This window comes from Thalassophryne amazonica, unplaced genomic scaffold (assembly GCF_902500255.1).
Source record: "Thalassophryne amazonica unplaced genomic scaffold, fThaAma1.1, whole genome shotgun sequence".
Lineage (NCBI taxonomy): Eukaryota > Metazoa > Chordata > Actinopteri > Batrachoidiformes > Batrachoididae > Thalassophryne > Thalassophryne amazonica.
The window spans coordinates 370,588-392,835 of NW_022986254.1; the positions used below are offsets into that span (position 1 = coordinate 370,588).

Consider the following 22,248-nt stretch of genomic DNA (forward strand, 5'->3'; position numbering starts at 1 on the left):
AAGCCACAGAACTTGTGTGTTTTCATTCCAACTGCAACAAAAAAATAAAAACCACAAAGGGTGTCTTCATGGTCAAGAACCAAAATCCACTTTTTCACACATAGAACAAAACTACATTAAGCAAACACAAGGTAGGAATGTTCTGAATAAGAAATGCTGACGACACGTCAGTTCTACGTTCTGACGAACTGATGTGCAAAAGCTCGCTAAGTAGATATTAACAGACCTGGATCATGTGATCCACAATTTCCTCCACAAGCAGCGGATTCAGCACAATTTGATCATCAAAGATTTTTCCGACACCAGATAATGCACTCAGGAGAGACTAGATAACCTCAGAAGGTTGATCCCCACCCCAGGATGGTACCCCACCAAAACAACCAGTCCCAGACCCAGAACCAGCACTGAGTCAATCCCCGCCCAGAGACAGTGGGGCTCCCAGGGGCCACAAACTGGCCCCAAACCCTCCAGCCATGAAATGAAGGCACCTGGAAGGTGGAAAAAAGTTCCAGTTCCTGGAACGGCTGCTTGATGCTGGCTCCAAAAGAGAGCAGGCTCCTGTCAAAGCCCATGTTAAAATGTCCAACTTTAGAAAACTAATAAAAGCAATAAACATGTTCACAGCCTGGACCTCCTAGACCTCAGTGCTGCTTTTGATACTGTTGACCATAAAATTGACCCATAAATTTTATTACAGAGATTAGAGCATGCCATAGGTATTAAAGGCACTGCGCTTGCAGTGGTTGAATCATATTTATCTAATAGATTACAATTTGTTCATGTAAATGGGATTCTTCTTCACAGACTAAGGTTAATTATGGAGTTCCACAAGGTTCTGTGCTAGGACCAATTTTATTCACTTTATACATGCTTCCCTTAGGCAGTGTTATTAGAAAGCATTGCTTAAATTTTCATTGTTATGCGATGATACCAGCTTTATCTATCCATGAAGCCAGAGGACACACACCAATTAGTTAAACTGCAGGAATGTCTTTCAGACAAAGACATGGATGACTTCTAATTTCCTGCTTTAAATTCAGATAAAACTGAAGTTATTGTACTTGGCCCCACAAATCTTAGAAACATGGTGTCTAACCAGATCCTTACTCTGGATGGCATTACCCTGACCTCCAGTAATACTGTGAGAAATCTTAGAGTCATTTTTGATCAGGATATGTCTTTCAATGTGCATATTAAGCAAATATGTAGGACTGCTTTTTTGCATTTGCGCAATATCTCTAAAATCAGAAAGGTCTTGTCTCAGAGTGATGCTGAAAAGCTAATTCATGCATTTATTTCCTCTAGGCTGGACTATTGTAATTCATTATTATCAGGTTGTCCTAAAAGTTCCCTGAAAAGCCTTCAGTTAATTCAAAATGCTGCAGCTAGAGCACTGACAGGGACTTATCTTAGGGACCTCATAGTACCATATCACCCCAACAGAGCTCTTCGCTCTCAGACTGCAGGCTTACTTGTAGTTCCTAGGGTTTGTAAGAGTAGAATGGGAGGCAGAGCCTTCAGCTTTCAGGCTCCTCTCCTGTGGAACCAGCTCCCAATTCAGATCAGGGAGACAGACACCCTCTCTACTTTTAAGATTAAGCTTAAAACTTTCCTTTTTGCTAAAGCTTATAGTTAGGGCTGGATCAGGTGACCCTGAACCATCCCTTAGTTATGCTGCTATAGACTCAGACTGCTGGGGGGTTCCCATGATGCACTGAGTGTTTCTTTCTCTTTTTGCTCTGTATGCACCACTCTGCATTTAATCATTAGTGATTGATCTCTGCTCTCTTCCACAGCATGTCTTTTTCCTGGTTCTCTCCCCTCAGCCGCAACCAGTCCCAGCAGAAGACTGCCCCTCCCTGAGCATGGTTCTGCTGGAGGTTTCTTCCTGTTAAAAGGAGTTTTTCCTTCCCACTGTCACCAAGTGCTGGCTCATAGGGGGTCGTTTTGACCGTTGGGGTTTTTCTGTATTATTGTATGGCCTTGCCTTACAATATAAAGCGCCTTGGGGAAACTGTTTGTTGTGATTTGGCGCTATATAAATAAAATTGATCTGATTTGACTTCACAGAGGAGTGATCACCTTGGCAATCTCTCTGCCTCCTTGATTTAATGCTTGTGAATAAATGCCTCAGGTGCGGTTACTTCCATCAGATTAATTCTGCTCTTTTTCTCTTTGTCCGAGGCACTGACAACACCAATGACTGATCCTGACCCTGCACTTCAGGGCACTGGACTGACTTTGGGATGCCACACCTCTTGCACCACTGACCAGAATTTGTGCTCTGCAGCCAATCGGTGCTGGACATGGACATCTATCTTAAAGGTGCGTTTATACATAACCAAGACGCGTTACGAATGTCATTTTTCTGTCATTCGTGATACATTCCTGACATTCTTAATGTGACTTAACGCATCTGAATAAGTTTCTTAATAGTGTGTGTTGGTGCGTGATATTCTTGATATTCATGGAGCATGTTTTTGCCTGTTAAAAAATCTTCCACGAATGTCACACACCATCCTCATTTCGTCTCACGTCGTGGAGGTCGCAACTGAGCATATTGATCCGTCTTGATGAGTATTGATCCTTAATAGAATGTGACAACGTTCGTAGTGGTTCCTGTGATGGTTCTTGGAGCCCAAACTGTCACGCGTTATTACGAAGTGACATGGAACCTGTCAAGTTTTGACACGATTTGTAACGCGGCATCATATTTCACTGCGCGCCACGACAAATCAGTTTTCTGTCACGTGCGCACAATTAAACTCGGCTCCAAATGTCGTTCCACAGTTCCTGCTGAAGCGCCTCAGGACGCTGCTGCAGGTGTTCCACCTGCTGTTGTAACCGATGAACGGGAGAACAAGTCTGACCCTCTGGAACCAGAGGAGCGAGAGGAGACTCACGTGCAGCCTGACATCTCTGCACCTCCTCCAGTCTGGCGGAGGAAGAAGCGTGCGCACAATTAAACCCTGCTGCACAACATTCAGTTTGATTGCTGACACCAAGTCAGCTAAAAGTCAAATTTCAGTGCTCTTCAGCGTGCTCCTGCAGGTGTTCCACCTGCTGCATGTGCCTGATGTTTGGGAAAATGTGCCAGACGAGAGCCGCATGAAGCTACACATCTGGCTCTGTCCTCCTCCTCTCTGCACCACTCCATGGCACAGAGTCCAACTACACATACACTGACAAGTTCTTCTGGAAAAACTGGAGCGATCTGAATTCGGTTGGATGAATATGGGTGGGTGTGTGTGTGTGGAGACAATTCACCTCGTTCACAACGTGACAGAATTTAACGATGCGCTGTTATGCGCAATAGTGCGCGATAGCACGTAACAACGCGGAACACTATTCTTGACCGTGCATAATGGTTCCTGATAATTCTCCGGCAACATGTGCCATTAACCGTAACATGTGGTAACAGGTTGCAGCAGTTCCTGAGGACACCTGACGCCTCTGCCCCAAATAATCACATTCGTGATCAGCGGCCAAGAATGTGTACTTCGTGGCATTCGTGACTTGTCGTCGTTATGTGTAAACGCAGCATTAGACTCCCAAGATGGACTCTGCTTTGTTGCTCTTCTGTTTCTTTTGTTTGTAAAAAAAAAAAAAAAAAAAACTCTTGCACAATCTGCAAAAACCTTATAACTGTTAGAATGGCCCAAGCAGAGGGTCACCCCTCTGAGTCTAGTCTGCTTGAGGTTTATTCCTCATTATCGTCAGAGGGAGTTTTTCCTCACCACTGTTGCCTGTGTGCTTACTCAGGGGGGTTGGTAAGGTTAGACCTTGTGTGAAGCACCATGACGCAGCTTTACGCTAGCGCTATACAAATAAAATAAAATTGAACTGAAATTGAATTCCCAAAGGTGAAATTGGCAAAGTGCTCAGATTTGTCGAGTTTGGCCAAGCATGTCGGGGGAAAAGGCACATTGATACAGGGAACTGGAGCTGGAACTGTCTGAAGCCCCCCCAAAACCCTACGACCTGAATATACACTTGTTCAGCATAACTTTAAACATACAAATGTAAAAAACAAACATAGCTACAGTTGAGGGTGAGGAGATATCCAGGTAAGTCTTACGTGTGGATCATTTGGTTCCACTTGTTTTCCTCCGTGTACGCAACATTATATATGACGGAGCTTTGGGACACACCAATCAGGATGGAGCAGTAGATAAGGTGGATCATTACATCCGACACGGAATATGTCAGCACCTTCACCAGGCTGAAATTCACAAACAGGATGGAGACAAATCTTGAAAGATGCACTTCCTCTTTACCTCGTGTTTTTGTTCAGTTTGTTAGCAGATTGAAAGCTGAGTTGTTGTTTTTTTGTTGTTTTGTTTTTTTTGTTTTTTTTTTTACTTTGCACTGCCGTGTTGATTCCACACCAGCTTCCAAACATCAACGGATGGTTTTCTGCAGCTGACAGCAAACTGAGAATCAGGCATACAAGCAGATCGCTGTGATGGGAAAGGCTGAAACCTGACACACACAAAAAGACAGCACATTATATCAATGCATGCACACATTCAGCACAAACACTTTGTGAAGGGTGATGTATTATTTTTTCCCCCACCTGCTTCTGACCAACCACAGAGTTGTTCTGCCACAACTCCAGGAAACCAGAGTCAAAACCAACGAGAACCAGATCGCCACTCTGAGAGAAGCACAAAGCTGAAACAGCGCCCCTCAGGCAGGGAGGACTTGCTGCACAGGAAGGACAGAGCAGATTTGAAGGATGAGCAAACTAGGGGAGTATTTTTTAAGAATAAATCATTGTAAAATCATTTCTGAGTGTGAGAGAAAATTCATACGCATTTTCCATAACCAGCGTCGCAGCGAGCAGTCTTGAGACACTGTGAGGAATTCTGGGAATCCTTCCTTAGGAACGACTGCATGAATTCCCCCACTGTGACCCTGGAAGGTGCTGAAATGCTCCACCTGTGCATAAAAAAACAAAAACAAGAAAGCATGACAGAACATTCTCACCATGAAGAATGGCAAGAAAGATTTTTAATTCTGAACAACAGACCTGTAAAGGTTTCCAAAGCTGCACCGTACCGTCGTCAGACGCGGTGAAACAGTCATTTCCTCTGCTGCGACTTCAGCCTCCCCTTGAAAGCAAATTCAGAATAAAACAAAGGTTGTGATATGATGTGAAAGAGAATGAGATGAATGGATGAAATGGGATCTTTTTTATTCACATTCACTATATTCAGGAACTAGCTTTCATTGGAATTTTGTGGAGGCTTGCAAAACTATAGATCTTTGAAACACTGCATACAATATCAAAAAATAAAATTAGAAATACCATTTCACAGAAGCCTCAGAGGTGGCCATCTTGGATTTGTTAAAAAAAAAGTTTCCCCAATATCTCATCTTCCAGATGAGCGGGTATCTTGATCCCGAAGACAAACTAAATACACATTTGAAGGCCATGAATTCAGTGGTGCTAATTACACTAATGTACATGTGAGCAAGGACACATTTATGGGCAGCCATCCTGGATTTTCAGTGAAGATGGATTTTTTTTAATATCTATATATCTCTGGCTTTCAGGGTAACTAGAATTCTGATTCCAGGACACGAAAACTAAACTGTACATACGTTGTATCCAATCAGACAATGAGATAAACCGTCCATTTTTAAGAGATTGTATAGTTTTCCTTTGACAATTTTCATCTTTAAGTCTCTTCAAACACGGTTAGCTGAAACAACACACACACACACACACACACACAAAAATAGATCCACGTGTAGCTAACGTGGTCTTTCTTTTTGCTTTGTACAAGGTGGTCCAAAAAAAAAAAAACGCCCTATTTTCTTTTTGAACTCATTTTTACTCAGATGAGATATTTTGAAAATTCTTTCACCAAACATTAGCAGAATGATGGGAGATTATGTCCTTCAAATCTGATAGAAATTGAATCATTTTTGGTGGTCTGTCCTTCATAGTTAATAATATGTTCTATCCAGGCTCCTATTTGACGAATAACTGCAGCAACACGAACGTTGAAATTTTCGATGACTCGTCCAATCATGTCAGCTGGTATGTGCCTGATTTCCCTTCTTATGTTGACATTTTTTTGGACCACCCTGTACCTGCAGGTACTAGAAGTAGAAGGACTGCATCTGGCAGATGCTCAAAGTGCTTTACAATGATGCCAGAACACAATATAACAATGTTCTAGAAGACTAGAACAGCATGAGCAAGACACCCGGCTCAGCGAACTTAGTGTGGAGATACAAGCCCAGGAAGCAGTGCATCATCTGCCAGTCTCATCATCCCACTAAATACTGGATTCCCTGGCCCTGAAAAGTGTTAAAATTCTAGAAGCTGGGATACTGAAAAACTCACATTTTAAGCTACTATTTTTACAAGTTCAAGATTGCCACCATGGTGGCTCCCAGCAAAATGGAATTATCCCTTCTCTGATTAGCTACTGCATGCACTTTAAAAAAGTACAGATTTACTAATCTTCACAAAATTCTAATGAAATTACATGATGCCCATGACTATTTATAGCAGCTTTACCTGCATTTTGAACAACTGAGCAGTGGTGCACACGCTGTTTGTGTGCAGGAATGTGGCAGATTTCTACTTTAGTTTCCCAGCTCCAAACATGAAGCGCCCCTTCTGCACAGCCGGCAATCACATACTGTCCCTGAACACACCAAGAACAGAAACCAAGTAAAAACCCTTTCTAAGAGTCTCCAATGACATGTTGATGCACAGAGAAGCAGAAGAACGTTCAGTGGTGGTGGACGTCAGTGCCGACTTTGGTACGGTAGATCACAGAATGTTGTTGGCTTGAGTGTTTGGTTGCAGTGGTTTTTGTTCAACCTCTTCAATAGGACTGTTTCTGTGTAGGCTCTCAGTTGTCCAGGTGGTTTCCATAGTAGAGAAGCTTGAATCTTCGACTGGACTGGGTTGCTTGATGCAAGGATGTTTCGCTTCAAATCGCAGAAGCTTCCTCAGCTAAAATTCTTGCTCTGGTGGTCTGACTCCTGTCTGACCCTTGTCGAGAAGAACAAACAGAAGCCACAAAAGCTGGAGTTTTAAACCTAACCAGACACCTCCTACCGAGACGCAGACTGCTATTGGCTAGTGATTAAACAACTGCTTTAATTAGCACCTATTGTGCTCTAGTGAGCACCCTCCTAATGACACGGTAGCTGTCCCTCCTAACGATAGGACTGACGCTTCTTCTGATGACATGAATGACTCATTACCATGAACAAAAGACTGAAACTGCTTTGATCTGAGTACCCCATTGTAAACATGGGACAAAGTATGTCTCAGACCCCCTCCTCGGTTAAGGCTGGGTTTCAACTGTTTCATATACAATGCTTCCTTCACTCCCCTCTCAAACCATTTCTTCTCTCTGGCTAAGATTTTAACTTCCTTGTCCTCAAACGTGTGGTTAGTGTCTTTAAGGTGGAGATGAACTGCAGACTGAGGTCCACCGGCACCCTCTCTGCGGTGCTGGTATAGAATTTTGTGTAAAGGTTGCTTAGTCTCACCTATGTAGTGTTTGTTACAGTTTTCCTGACATCTGATAGAATACTACATTGCTCTGTGTGAACTAGGGATCCTGTCCTTAGGGTGAACTAATTTCTGTCTCAAGGTGTTGACAGGTTTAAAGTAAACTGCAATTTTGTGCTGTCTGAAGATCCTCTGTAGTTTTTCCCCTACTCCTGCTAAATAAGGGAGAGACACTCCTCTTCTTCTTGTCTCTGTCTCCTGTCTATCTGGTCTCTTTGTTCTCTGGGACTTCTGCACTTTATCCAGGGACCATCGTGGGTACCCACATACTGTGAGGGCTTTCCGGACAGGTTTTTGTTCTTTAGCCCTTCCCTCTGCAGTTGTGGGCACCTGTAGGGCTCTGTGTTGAAGCGTCCTGATCACCCCGAGCTTGTGTTCAAGGGGGTGGTTTGAGCCAAAGAGCAGATATTGGTCAGTGTGAGTGGGTTTTCTGTAAACCCCTGTCTGGAGCTGCTTTTTTTCGTTTCATCTTTATTTTTGTAACTCCCACTTCACTTGCTTGAACAAAACTTGTTTCGATTGTTTAAAAGTTTTCCAAAATGCTGCTGCTAAACTGAGGTTGCACCTGACGTCTACGTGCTTCACTGGCTCCCAGGTAAATTCAGAATCCAGCTTAACATCCAGGTGATCACCTTCGAAAATGTACTTGGTGAGGGTTTTGTGTTTGGGATTTGCTGCAGCTTGACATCACTAGCAGGTCTCTGTGGTCCTCTGATCGGGAACTGCTGGTGGCTCCAACAACAACGCAACAAACCAAAGGTGATTAAACCTCTGAGGCTGTCGCTCCTAAACCTGGGAACTCTCTCCTGTGAACACTTAAAAAGCAGCTAAAGGCCGACTAGTTTAAGTTTGTTTTTGTGTAAATTCATTTTATTGAGTTTTTTAAATTCCCATGTTACTATGCATGTTATTTGTAATTCATCCATTTCAGTTATATTTTAGCTTTTCTGTGAAGCACTTTAACGTCTGTTCTTGCAACACAAATAAATTACTGACAGGATTGCAGATAAATCCACACAACCTAGAAAAACAATGTTTTCAGGAACACCCTGTGCATTTTCTCTGCTCAGTGTCCTAATTACGCACCACACAGCAGATGGAGGTAAGAGGACTCCTCCAGGAAATTTCTCGGAGACTCTGGCCTGCCTGAAGGTCCCAAACACAGATCCTGCCATCATTTGAGGAGCTCAGCTGGAAAAGACAACGGGGCCAAAAACAGACTGGGGTTAAAAAGAAAAAAATTACATATCTACAGTGGGGTAAAAAAGTATTTAGTCAGTCCCTGATTGTGCAAGTTCTCCTACTTAGAAAGATGAGAGAGGTCTGTAATTTGCATCATAGGTACACTTCAACTATGAGAGACAAAATGAGAAAAAAAATCCAGGAAATCACATTGTAGGATTTTCAAAGAATTTTTTTGTAAATTATGGTGGACAACTCAATATTTTGTAACATAATCTTTGTTGGCAACGACAGAGGTCAAACGTTTCCTGTAAGTCTTCACCAGGTTTGCACACACTGTAGCTGGTATTTTGGTCCATTCCTCCATGCAGATCTCCTCTAGAGCAGTGATGTTTTGGGGCTGTCGCTGGGCAACATGGACTTTCAACTCCCTCAACAAATTTTCCATAGGGTTGAGGTCTGGAGATGGGCTTGGCCACTCCAGGACCTTGAAATGCTTTTATGGAGCCACTCCTTCATTGCCTGAGCAGTGTGTTTAGGATCATTGTCATGCTGGAAGACCCAGCCACGTTGCATCTTCAATGCTCTCACTGATGGAAGGAGGTTTTGGCTTAAAATCTCATGATACATGGCCACATTCATTTTCTTAACACAGATCAGTCGTCCTGTCCCCTTTGCAGAAAAAACAGCCCCAAAGCATGATGTTTCCACCCCCATGCTTCACAGTAGATATGGTGTTCTTGGAATGCAACTCAGTATTCTTCTTCCTCCAAACATGACAAATTGAGTTTTTACCAAAATGTTCTATTTTGGTTTCATCTGACCACATGATATTCTCCCAGTCCTCTTCTGGATCATCCATATGCTCTCTGGCAAACTTCAGACGGGCCTGGACATGTACTGTCTTAAGCAGGGGGACATGCCTGGCACTGCAAGATTTGAGTCCCTCTCTGCGTAGTGTGTAGCCTTTGTTACTTTGGTCCCAGCTCTCTGCAGGTCATTCATCAGGTCCCTCTGTGTAGTTCTGGGATTTTTGTTCACCGTTCTCATGATCATTTTGACCCCACGGGATGACATCTTGCATGGAGCCCCAGATCGATGGAGATTATCAATGGTCTTGCATGTCTTCCATTTTCTTACAATTGCTCCCACAGTTGATTTATTCACACCAACCTTCTTGACTATTGTAGATTCACTCTCCCCAGCCTGGTGCAGGTCTACAATTTTCTTCCTGGTGTCCTTCAACAGCTCTTTGGTCTTGGCTGTGGTTGAGCTTGGAGTCTGACTGTTTGAGGCTGTGGACAGGTGTCTTTTATACAGATTACAAGTTCCAACAGATGCCATTAATACAGCTAACATTTGGAGGACAGAAGAGCTTCTTAAAGAAGAAGTTACAGGTCTGTGAGAGCCAGAAATCTTTGTTTGTGGGTGACCAAATACTTATTTTCCACCACAGTTTACAAATAAATTCTTTAAAAATCCTACAATGTGATTTCCTAGATTGTTTTTTCTCATTTTGTCTCTCATAGTTGAAGTGTAGCTATGATGAAAATTACAGACCTCTCTCATCTTTCTACGTAGGAGAACTTGCATAATCAGGGACTGACTAAATACTTTTTTACCCCACTGTATGCAGCAAATAAAAGATCCACCAGGTGAATGTGAACCTGTGACCTACGGCACTGACTGGATCTCTGTGGTACCAGATCTGTTTGTAAGATCCTTCAGCACTGATGGAACAACTGAGTCAAAACTATCGGGTAGTTAGAGACCCTGATGAGGAACGTCAGCTATGAGAATTTGTCTATGTGATGCTTTTCTCTGGACATCATGCAGCACGCGGGTACCTCAGTGTTCAGGACCCCAGTGGATGGAAAGGTCCAGGATATGCCCACGTTTCATTTGGCTGCAGCATATGCATGGTGACTGTCAAAATATGCAGATAAGCCAGTTGTCTGCTTGGGTGGTTGCCATCTAGGACATAGGACGGTTTCCATGGTGTGGTGGATGTGGCACATGACCCCAGACCTGACCCGAGGTGCTGCTCTGAGCTCTTTATCGTTATGGTGAAATTAGTCGCGAGTTAAACTGTTAATTGTCAAGGAAAAAAAAGAGAAAAGAATTTAAAACAAAGTACAAACAATAGGTACAAGAAAAAAATAAAGATTTGAGAACTTGTCCAATCTGCCTTAAAATATACATTTCAGGAGTACAAGTCACATCTGTTAAAAAAAATGTCTCTGGCAGAGAGAAAAACTCATATTTATGTTACACCAGGTTATAAATTATACACCTTTCTTATGTATTATCAGATCTTTAATTTGGGATTTCTGGGCACTGATGTACTGTACTTTTTATTATTGCCATATTTTTCTTTTATTACTTTGTTTAGTGCTTTGATTCCCGGGAATACAGTGTATAAATAGTCATTAATAATAATATAATAATATAATAAGGAATGTGTGATTTTTCAGTATATAAACCCCTGGATCTCCCAAAATAATTAAAAACATGATATATTTCAGAAAATTCAGTGTGTGTGAATAAAACATGTCCATTGTCTGTAGTATTAACAAAAATCAAGATGTCAACATATAACATGGAATCACCAGAACTCATGTTAAAAAAATTCAAAATATTCGCTTCAGTTTTTGGTAATATTATGAAGTTTGACACTGGATGAATCCCAGTAAAAGACGACTCACCACACAGTCTGGAGTCCAGACACAGCCGGTGATCCAGTCTCTGTGAGCGTGATGGAGGGTTTTAGACGGGAGCAGCAGGAGATGAACTCACGTCCCAAACTATCATGGCCTGAAACAAAGAGGTTGTTATGGTTACCATCATCAACAGAGTTAATATGACCAAAAAATAAAAACAAAATTGGCATGTTCAAGTGTGACTGAAGAGTAAGTAAACATTTTCCAGCATGATTTCAATATATTTTCTGTGAAGAAGAGTTTAAGTGACCAAACTATCTACAGCAAATCCAGAAAGTATTCACAGAGCTGCACATTTTACACATTGTTATTTTACAGCCTTATTCCAGAATGGATGAAATTTCTTTTTTCAAAAGGTTTTTTTTTTTTTGCAAATTTATTTAAAAACAAGAAAAAAAAGCAATAAATCACATGTACATAAGTATTCACAGCCTTTGCCATGAAGCTCAAAATTGAGTTCAGGTGCCTCCTGTTTCCACTGATCATCCTTGAGATGTTTCTACAGGTTAACTGGAGTCCACCTGGGGTAAATTCAGTTGATTGGACATGATTTGGAAAGACACACACCTGTCTACATAAGGTCCCAGAGTTGACAGTTGGAGCACAAACCAAGCATGAAGTCACCTCAGAGACCTGACTGTCTCGAGGTACAAATCTGGGGAAGGGTACAGAAACATTTCAGCTGCTTTGAAGATCCCAATGAGCACAGTGTCCTCCAAGATTTTGCAAGATTTCCCATCTGACCTGGGAATGTTCGTGTGTGAAATCTGTTCTTGTGTGGAGTGTTGTCTTCACTGTGTGGCTACAAAACACACACTTTACCACCAAACCTGTTAGAGCTCTCAAGTATTAGAAATCGCCGTCTTATCTAAAACCCACACCACCACAAGAGAGATGAAAATAAAAACCCAGCCCAGCTGCATGTCACAGCACCAATTGACCAGACGGGCACATCACGACACGCGATCGCAATGTCCACACAGTCTGTCCGTTATGTCACAGCCTGAAGGACAGCCTCACTGAAAAATCACAGTGCCAGCTCACTGCCCCACAGCCTGGAGCCATGAGCCCATTTATGTGAGAGTATCTCATCAATAGTTTTACATCCTCATTGAAGACAACTTTGGATGCTGTAGCTCCTCTGAAAAACAGAGCTTTAAATAAGAAGTGCCTGACTCCGTGGTATAACTCACAAACTCGTAGCTAAAAGCAGATAACCTGTAAGTTGGAGAGGAAATGGCGTCTCACTAATTTAGAAGATCTTCACTTAGCCTGGAAAAAGAGTCTGTTGCTCTATAAAAAAGCCCTCCGTAAAGCTAGGACATCTTTCTACTCATCACTAATTGAAGAAAATAAGAACAACCCCAGGTTTCTTTTCAGCACTGTAGCCAGGCTGACAAAGAGTCAGAGCTCTATTGAGCTGAGTATTCCATTAACTTTAACTAGTAATGACTTCATGACTTTCTTTGCTAACAAAATTTTAACTATTAGAGAAAAAATTACTCATAACCATCCCAAAGACGTATCGTTATCTTTGGCTGCTTTCAGTGATGCCGGTATTTGGTTAGACTCTTTCTCTCCGATTGTCCTGTCTGAGTTATTTTCATTAGTTACTTCATCCAAACCATCAACATGTCTATTAGACCCCATTCCTACCAGGCTGCTCAAGGAAGCCCTACCATTATTTAATGCTTTGATCTTAAATATGATCAATCTATCTTTATTAGTTGGCTATGTACCACAGGCTTTTAAGGTGGCAGTAATTAAACCATTACTTAAAAAGCCATCACTTGACCCAGCTATCTTAGCTAATTATAGGCCAATCTCCAACCTTCCTTTTCTCTCAAAAATTCTTGAAAGGGTAGTTGTAAAACAGCTAACTGATCATCTGCAGAGGAATGGTCTATTTGAAGAGTTTCAGTCAGGTTTTAGAATTCATCATAGTACAGAAACAGCATTGGTGAAGGTTACAAATGATCTTCTTATGGCATCGGACAGTGGACTCATCTCTGTGCTTGTTCTGTTGGACCTCAGTGCTGCTTTTGATACTGTTGACCATAAAATTTTATTACAGAGATTAGAGCATGCCATAGGTATTAAAAGCACTGCGCTGCGGTGGTTTGAATCATATTTGTCTAATAGATTACAATTTGTTCATGTAAATGGGGAATCTTCTTCACAGACTAAAGTTAATTATGGAGTTCCACAAGGTTCTGTGCTAGGACCAATTTTATTCACTTTATACATGCTTCCCTTAGGCAGTATTATTAGACGGTATTGCTTAAATTTTCATTGTTACGCAGATGATACCCAGCTTTATCTATCCATGAAGCCAGAGGACACACACCAATTAGCTAAACTGCAGGATTGTCTTACAGACATAAAGACATGGATGACCTCTAATTTCCTGCTTTTAAACTCAGATAAAACTGAAGTTATTGTACGTGGCCCCACAAATCTTAGAAACATGGTGTCTAACCAGATCCTTACTCTGGATGGCATTACCCTGACCTCTAGTAATACTGTGAGAAATCTTGGAGTCATTTTTGATCAGGATATGTCATTCAAAGCGCATATTAATCAAATATGTAGGACTGCTTTTTTTGCATTTACGTAATATCTCTAAAATTAGAAAGGTCTTGTCTCAGAGTGATGCTGAAAAACTAATTCATGCATTTATTTCCTCTAGGCTGGACTATTGTAATTCATTATTATCAGGTTGTCCTAAAAGATCCCTAAAAAGCCTTCAGTTAATTCAAAATGCTGCAGCTAGAGTACTAACCCATATTGACCTCTCTTCATTGGCTTCCTGTTAATTCTAGAATAAAATTTAAAATTCTTCTTCTTACTTATAAGGTTCTGAATAATCAGGTCCCATCTTATCTTAGGGACCTCGTAGTACCATATCACCCCAATAGAGCGCTTCGCTCTCAGACTGCAGGCTTACTTGTACTTCCTAGGGTTTGTAAGGGTTTGTTTCAGGCTCCTCTCCTGTGGAACCAGCTCCCAATTCAGATCAGGGAGACAGACACCATCTCTACTTTTAAGATTAGGCTTTAAACTTTCCTTTTTGATAAAGCTTATAGTTAGGGCTGGATCAGGTGACCCTGAACCATCCCTTAGTTATGCTGCTATAGACGTAGACTGCTGGGGGGTTCCCATGATGCACTGTTTCTTTCTCTTTTTGCTCTGTATGCACCACTCTGCATTTAATCATTAGTGATCGATCTCTGCTCCCCTCCACAGCATGTCTTTTTCCTGGTTCTCTCCCTCAGCCCCAACCAGTCCCAGCAGAAGACTGCCCCTCCCTGAGCCTGGTTCTGCTGGAGGTTTCTTCCTGTTAAAGGGAGTTTTTCCTTCCCACTGTAGCCAAGTGCTTGCTCACAGTGGGTCGTTTTGACCGTTGGGGTTTTACATAATTGTACGGCCTTGTCTTACAATATAAAGCACCTTGGGGCAACTGTTTGTTGTGATTTGGCGCTATAAAAAAAAAATGATTGAATTGAATTGATGTGAGCGCGTTGCTGCAATGGAAAGGTTGGCTTGTCGATCACGCGCGCACACACACACATACACACATTACAGTTATGCGTGTCAGGAGACCCTGGTTGACATGTAGTCACGCCATGGGTTGGATGTCATTTGAAATCAAGCAGGGAGGGAGCTGACCACTGCCTACAGCCAGTGCTGCCTTCCTGCAACTTGCAGAGCTCCACATCGCAGCCGCGGTGTCAGTGCAAAGCAAAGCTGGGAAACACATGTGCTCCAATCACCCATATGTAAGGCATGGTGCTGCACGCGTGTCTGCAAATGATGACAACATGGGGGGGGGACTTAAAAACCTGGATCACCTCAACCACGTCCCAGCGCACACCTCACCACTGCATCATCACTACGCACAGCTGGGGAACACATACCATGCCATGCAGAATATCACTTCACAAGACGCCACCACGAGGCACATGCATTGGCGGACACTCATGTTCATAAATAAAACTACATATCACTTTTGCAACGCGGTCGCCAGCGCCTCCATACGAGCTGGACAGAGGGACACGTGGAGCCAGCTGATGTGTTCATCGTATGAGCGCATAAGATCATTCATGTAAAAAATAAGTCGTCCATGTCAGTTCATGTTTACGTCAAGAAAGAAAATTCTTATATGTCCACTCTTTACAACAGGAATTACACTCAACAAAATATAAACGCAACACTTTTGGTTTTGCTCCCATTTTGTATGAGATGAACTCAAAGATCTAAAACTTTTTCCACATACACAATATCACCATTTCCCTCAAATATTGTTCACAAACCAGTCTAAATCTGTGATAGTGAGCACTTCTCCTTTGCTGAGATAATCCATCCCATGTCACAGGTGTGCCATACCAAGATGCTGATTAGACACCATGATTAGTGCACAGGTGTGCCTTAGACTGCCCACAATAAAAGGCCACTCTGAAAGGTGCAGTTTTATCACACAGCACGTCACAGATGTCGCAAGATTTGAGGGAGCGTGCAATTGGCATGCTGACAGCAGGAATGTCAACCAGAGCTGTTGCTCGTGTATTGAATGTTCATTTCTCTACCATAAGCCGTCTCCACAGGCGTTCAGAGAATTTGGGCAGTACATCCAACCAGCCTCACAACCGCAGACCACGTGTAACCACACCAGCCCAGGACCTCCACATCCAGCATGTTCACATCCAGCAATATAAAAAATTGTGGGGGTTATGTGTTTGTTTGTTTTTTGACAGTGAGAGAAGAATCATTGTAATGTTATATTTCTTGTTTACCGCAGTGCAGCATTAGGGGTCCTTCAATTGGTTCAAAATGCTGCTGCCAGAGTCTTGACATGAAGCAGAAAGTTTGACCACAGACTCATTTTGGCATTTCTTCACTGGCTTCCTATCTCTGCAAGATCAGATTTAAGGTTCTATTACTGGCCTATGAAACTGTTCACAGACTGGCACCTCCCTACCTGGCTGACTTGGTTAAACCCTACGTACCAGCTCGGGCCCTGCGTTTGCAGGGTGCAGGACTTCTCTGTCTCCTAGGTGAATAAAAAAGTCTGCGGGTCACAGAGCTTTCTCATATCGTGCCCCTGTTCTGAGAATGATCTCCCTGCATTAATAAAACAGTCAGATTCTGTGGAGACTTTTAAATCAAGACTTAAGACTTATTTGTTTTCCCTGTTTTTATCGTTAGTATATTATGCCATTTACTTTATAGTTTTGCTCTTTTGTTATGTTTTTAATCTTTTAATTCATTTTGTTCTGTTTTGCTGAGTTGTGTTGTGTTAAGCGCCTTGAGGTGACTTGTCATTATATAAATGAATAAATCTGAAATCAGTACCAGTAACATGATTGACATTGAAACAGTACAGTTATTGTTATAAGGTTCTGTGCGCTCTCATTATTTTGTCCTTACACATTTTTGTTGATTTCTTTACATGTCCAGCTTGTAATTATTCCGCTGCTGTGTGCGTGCGATGTGGTATCACACCTCCCACATGCTCGCACTGGTTCATGCGTGTGCACACCGAGCGTACACAAAACTGTTGCCGCAGGATCGTTCACACCTGTCTGACTGACTGTCCGTCCCGACAGCAGCTGGAATTTTTGTAGTTTGCCAATTCAGTTTTATTTGCCTTTTTTCGAATGGTTTCTGCTTCTATTGCCCAACTTCATGTTGTGTGTTAAGGGGCCCCAATGTTTGCATGTCCTTCATTGATGCTTCACCACTAAAACCACTTTGTCAGTTAACAAATCTCAAATTTAACAGTTGTACCTAGTTGTATCTTGAAATTAAATTGCGCAACTTGTAACATGTATGTGGTTATCTTGTTTTGTATATGGAGTGTCTTATAAGTCCATGCGGGCTGGGCACCAGTGGTGCATGACACTTTAATAAAAATCAATCAATCAACTGATTTACTCAAATGTAGAAAACACACCTTAAAAGAAAGAAAAAAAAGCATTTCACTTTCACCTGTTATGATCTTTATTTCAAGGATCAGCATGTTTGGGGGACACACACATACATTGAATGTTTATTTCAAAATAAAATAAATTGCTGAATAGCATAACTTTTTCCATTCAGACTTTCCTACAGTATCCCACTTTCCTAATTGTTATCCAGCACAATTTTCAAACAGGAGCTAAACAAGTTTAAATTAATTTTAATCTTCTTGATAAGTTGCACAATTTCCATCAAAAATAAAGGTACATATGTGAGTAATCAATCATTCTGATTTTACACCACCTGACCCAAATCAATCAACTTCTTTAACAGAAATATTGCACATTGAAAGAAAATTTCCAAACTGTTTTTTGGTCGACTTGGGATTCAAATGATGTAATAATCATGAGCAACAGTGTTGAGAGAAGCGACGATTCATTCCTGCCAGGTGAGGAAATAGACTTTTCCCCTGGTTCATCCCCACAGACCAGCTCATTGGGTTTCTGTGGGTTCACCTCCAGAACCAGGACAGGACTTCCACACACGAACATTCCCACCTGCGAATAAGGAGGGTACACGGAAAGACAAGTCAAGAAGACGTCTGGAGAGATGAACAGTTCAGACTTAAACGCTTTTGTGTGATTCCCGTCTAAGTAGACGACACGTTCTAATCCGATCATTCCCAAATTTAGGAATGCAGCAGCACACTTCTTGAAAATCTAAACATGTTCTGAGGCAAAACCCAACCTCCAATCACTTTTTAATCAACATGAGACAAAATTAAAAAGACAGATAAATCAAGAACATTTAAATCATATTGGTTTTATTACTTTACTACATAAATATTTTTGGGTGATTTAACCTTTATTACAAAAACTGGAACAAAAAAATAAGGATGTTAATTGTTCAATAACTTCTCAGCCCAGCTGCAGTGTCTTTACAACCCTCCAGGGGGCGGTGCCCCACACTTGAGAAAACGGTTCCAAAAAAAAAGCGAACATGTTGGTTTACCTTCTGACTCCCCCAATAAAACATTTATAACTCAGAGCTTCTACAATTTACAGTTCTGGAGAAACTTTTTTTATTACACTTTATTGTCATATTGACAGTAAATATAGACATTTACTGAAAGTAGATATATACATCTTTTTTTTTTTATCAAACCCTGATGAACAAATGTAATCAAGGCTCTGTGTTTTACAGTTTAAACATGAACTTGATTGTAAATTGCTTGAAATATAACCAACATCCGCCCAGTGTTGTTACACTGGCTTCACTCAGATTGGCAGTTGCAGGGAAGAAGAAGACTTAGCTGAGTAATAGCACTGAACTCCGTTCTCTCTTGGCAAATAAAGTTTGTGTTCCACAAGTTAATTCGCTTGTTCAGTCTCTATACTATGATTACGAGACCACTGAGCAGAATAGGAGACTAACGCTGCAGGCTCACCGACTGGGATTCATCACAGAGAACCACCACAAAGCTACCATGAGGTAGCAGTTAGCTTCAAATGGCGGGGCCTTCCTACGGTCATCACGACGGTGTGACTATCAAAGACACTTTAAGGTAACTGTACCTGATGTGAGCACAAACTCGTTTTAGCCAGAAATGACAGAACCTGCTTGAAGCTTGATTATGTCAGACATGGACTAATGGGAACCAAACCAACACATTTTTGACTAGCATGGAGCTAACTTTAGCCACAGAGAGGCACGGGCCTAATTCATATTTTGTCCATGTTTTATATATTCTGGTATTAAGCCAGGAGCCTAAAGGTGTCAATAAGGTGTGTGGGCACTTCACATCCATGGAAATAAGAGACCTGGAATGGACGTGCGCGCCTCAATCTATTAGCGTCACTCAGGACAGGAAGGCGCCATATTAAGGGTGGAGATGTGCAGATCATCAATAATAAACTGACCGCTTTTTTTGCACTACTGTTGCTATTTCTTAATGAATTTTAATAAATGTAGGCTTGTTTTAAATCCCTTTGAAAGCTCTTTCCAATGAAACCTATGCATGTGAGGGTGAAAAAAAAAAACTTATGTAAAATGCAGAAATTGTAGAAATTATGACAAACTGTGCTGCTTTTCTTGCTCTATTGTCACTATTTGTTAACATATTTTAATAAAAGTAGGCTTGTTTTAAAGCCCTTTAATTGCTCTTTATAATGAATCCATACATGCCTGGGTAGAAAAAGTGTGGAAATTTGGGGGGAAATATGCCATTCTGTTTAATTTACTGTGATGTTTTTTTCCTGTCATATTAATTTGTGATGGATTTTTATAAATGAGGCCTTGTAAGTTGTATTCAAGCTGATTAAAAGCTCTAATGAACCCATACATGCCTGGATAAAAATCCTTATGTATTAAAATATAAATCTGAAGTATGCCTTGCCATTGTGGTCATTTACCTTGCTGCTTTTTCCACTGTAATATTATTGAAGGTGTTTTAATGACAACAACATATATATGATTTTTACTAACATTTTATTCCAAGTAGATATAAAGCCATTCAGAATGTGACTTTTGACCCTCAGTCAGGGTAAAAGTACCTCCTCCATCCCTCCAACCACAATGTTAAAATTTAAATGCCGCCTGTGACCACCATGTACATATCATATTAAAAAAACACTGCAAGTACATAGACATAAATATATTTAAACATTTTTGTTTCCATAACTGTATGCATGTGAACGCAGCTTAATGAAAAGAACTTATGGTGTTGAGTTTTAGTCTCAGTATATCAATATTAAATTGTGACATAACTTTAAAATAGACATTTATTTTACATAATTACATTAAGGCTCTTGTACAGTTCATTTAGTATTCGAGAATTTGTTAATGGCCGCTGTCACTAGTCACGTGACATCCATTCCAGGTCTATATTTCCATGCTCACATCCAAGGACATGCAGGTTCGGTGAATTGGAAACCTTATAATTGTTCCAGGTCTCAATTGTACAACCCCTGGCAAAAATTATGGAATCACCGGCCTCAGAGGATGTTCATTCAGTGTTGTTATTTGTAGAAAAAAGCAGATCACAGACATGACACAAAACTAAAGTCATTTCAAATGGCAACTTTCTGGCTTTAAGAAATCAAGAAAAAAAGATTGTGGCAGTCAGTAACGGTTACTTTTTTAGACCAAGCAGAGGAAAAAAAATATGGAATCACTCAATTCTGAGGAATAAATTATGGAATCACCCTGTAATTTTCATTCCCAAACTAACACCTGCATCAAATCAGATCTGCTCGTTAGTCTGCATCTAAAAAGGAGTGATCACACCTTGGAGAGCTGTTGCACCAAGGTGATTGACATGAATCATGGCTGCAACACGAGAGATGTCAATTGAAACAAAGGAGAGGATTATCAAACTCTTAAGAGGGTAAATCATCACGCAATGTTGCAAAAGATGTTGGTTGTTCAGTCAGCTGTGTCTAAACTCTGGACCAAATACAAAACAAGGGAAGGTTGTTAAAGGCAAACATACTGGTAGACCAAGGAAGACATCAAAGCATCAAGACAGAAAACTTAAAGCAATATGTCTCAAAAATCGGAAAAATGCACAACAAAACAATGAGGAACGAATGGGAGGAAACTGGAGTCAACGTCTGTCACCGAACTGTAAGAAACCACCTAAAGGAAATGGGATTTACATACAGAAAAGCTAAACGAAAGCCATCATTAACACCTAAACAGAAAAAAACAAGGTTACAATGGGCTAAGGAAAAGCAATCGTGGACTGTGGATGACTGGATGAAAGTCATATTCGGTGATGAATCTCGAAACTGCATTGGGCAAGGTGATGATGCTGGAACTTTTGTTGGTGCCGTTCCAATGGGATTTATAAAGATGACTGCCTGAAGAGAACATGTAAATTTCCACAGTCATTGATGATATGGGGCTGCATGTCAGGTAAAGGCACTGGGGGAGATGGCTGTCATTACATCATCAATAAATGCACAAGTTTACGTTGATATTTTGGACAATTGAAAGGATGTTTGGGGATGATGAAATCATTTTTCAAGATGATAAGGCATCTTGCCATAGAGCAAAAACTGTGAAAACTTCCTTGCAAAAAGACACATAGGGTCAATATCAACGAGCAGATGTGATTTGATGCAGGTGTTAGTTTTGGGGATGAAAATTTACAGGGTGATTCCATAATTTTTTCCTCAGAATTGAGTGATTCCATATTTTGTTTCCTCTGCTTGGTCTAAAAAAGTAACAGTTACTGACTGCCACAATTTTTTTTTCTTGATTTCTTATAGTGTTTCTTAAAGAAGTTTAGCTTGGCTTTGGAATGCAACACTTCTGACGGCTGTAAAAAGCTACGTGTTTCATTGAAAATAATGCTTTTTTAGACCGATTTGTGGCGCCTCTGATGCTTCCAAAGCATGCGGTGTGAAAGGCCCTTTACACAAATAGCAGTGGGTACATAGGCCTTGATGTCTGGTCTCTCTCTGGCTCCAAATGCAACATGGCAGAATCCGCTTCAAAACAGCTGCATTTCTGTGTAAATCTAACATGTCTATCATATATTATGTAAAAGGTACGGAAGAAAACTGAAAACGCTGTTTTCACAGCCTGATAACACAAGACATCTCACAGACATCAGTGTGCACACACATCCTGCAGTCGTGGTAACTTCCACGTTTCTCAGAAGCTCATGCATGTGGACACACACGTCCTCCTGTAGATGCCATTAAAATGTACTGAGCTTATCCTACAACAGCAATATAAACATACAGAGGTGAATATATTAGTGATACACAGATAACACAATAAAGGACACACACACATATATATATATATATATATGTATAATATATATATATATGC

At 41.1% G+C, this 22,248-nt stretch overlaps 1 protein-coding gene and 2 long non-coding RNA genes across 3 annotated transcripts in view; all 3 read right to left on the reverse strand.

Annotated features, from left to right (window-relative positions):
* Position 1: 1 nt before the first annotated feature.
* On the reverse strand, positions 2–4,452 carry LOC117505836. Its single transcript, XR_004559282.1, has 3 exons — positions 4,363–4,452; positions 4,079–4,222; positions 2–31 (listed from the first exon to the last, which is right to left on the reverse strand). It is a non-coding gene; the product is annotated as an uncharacterized LOC117505836 (long non-coding RNA).
* Positions 4,453–5,078: 626 nt separating this feature from the next.
* Positions 5,079–11,520, reverse strand: LOC117505837. Its single transcript, XR_004559283.1, has 4 exons — positions 11,434–11,520; positions 8,633–8,737; positions 6,536–6,665; positions 5,079–5,114 (listed from the first exon to the last, which is right to left on the reverse strand). It is a non-coding gene; the product is annotated as an uncharacterized LOC117505837 (long non-coding RNA).
* A 6,015-nt stretch (positions 11,521–17,535) lies between these two features.
* Positions 17,536–22,248, reverse strand: part of LOC117505830 (telomerase protein component 1-like) — a 165,737-nt gene continuing 161,024 nt past the window's right edge. Inside the window, 2 exon segments of the mRNA XM_034165368.1 lie at positions 17,536–17,880; positions 17,883–17,963. Coding sequence (XP_034021259.1) covers positions 17,842–17,880; positions 17,883–17,963 — 120 coding nt within the window. The 3' untranslated portion in view covers positions 17,536–17,841.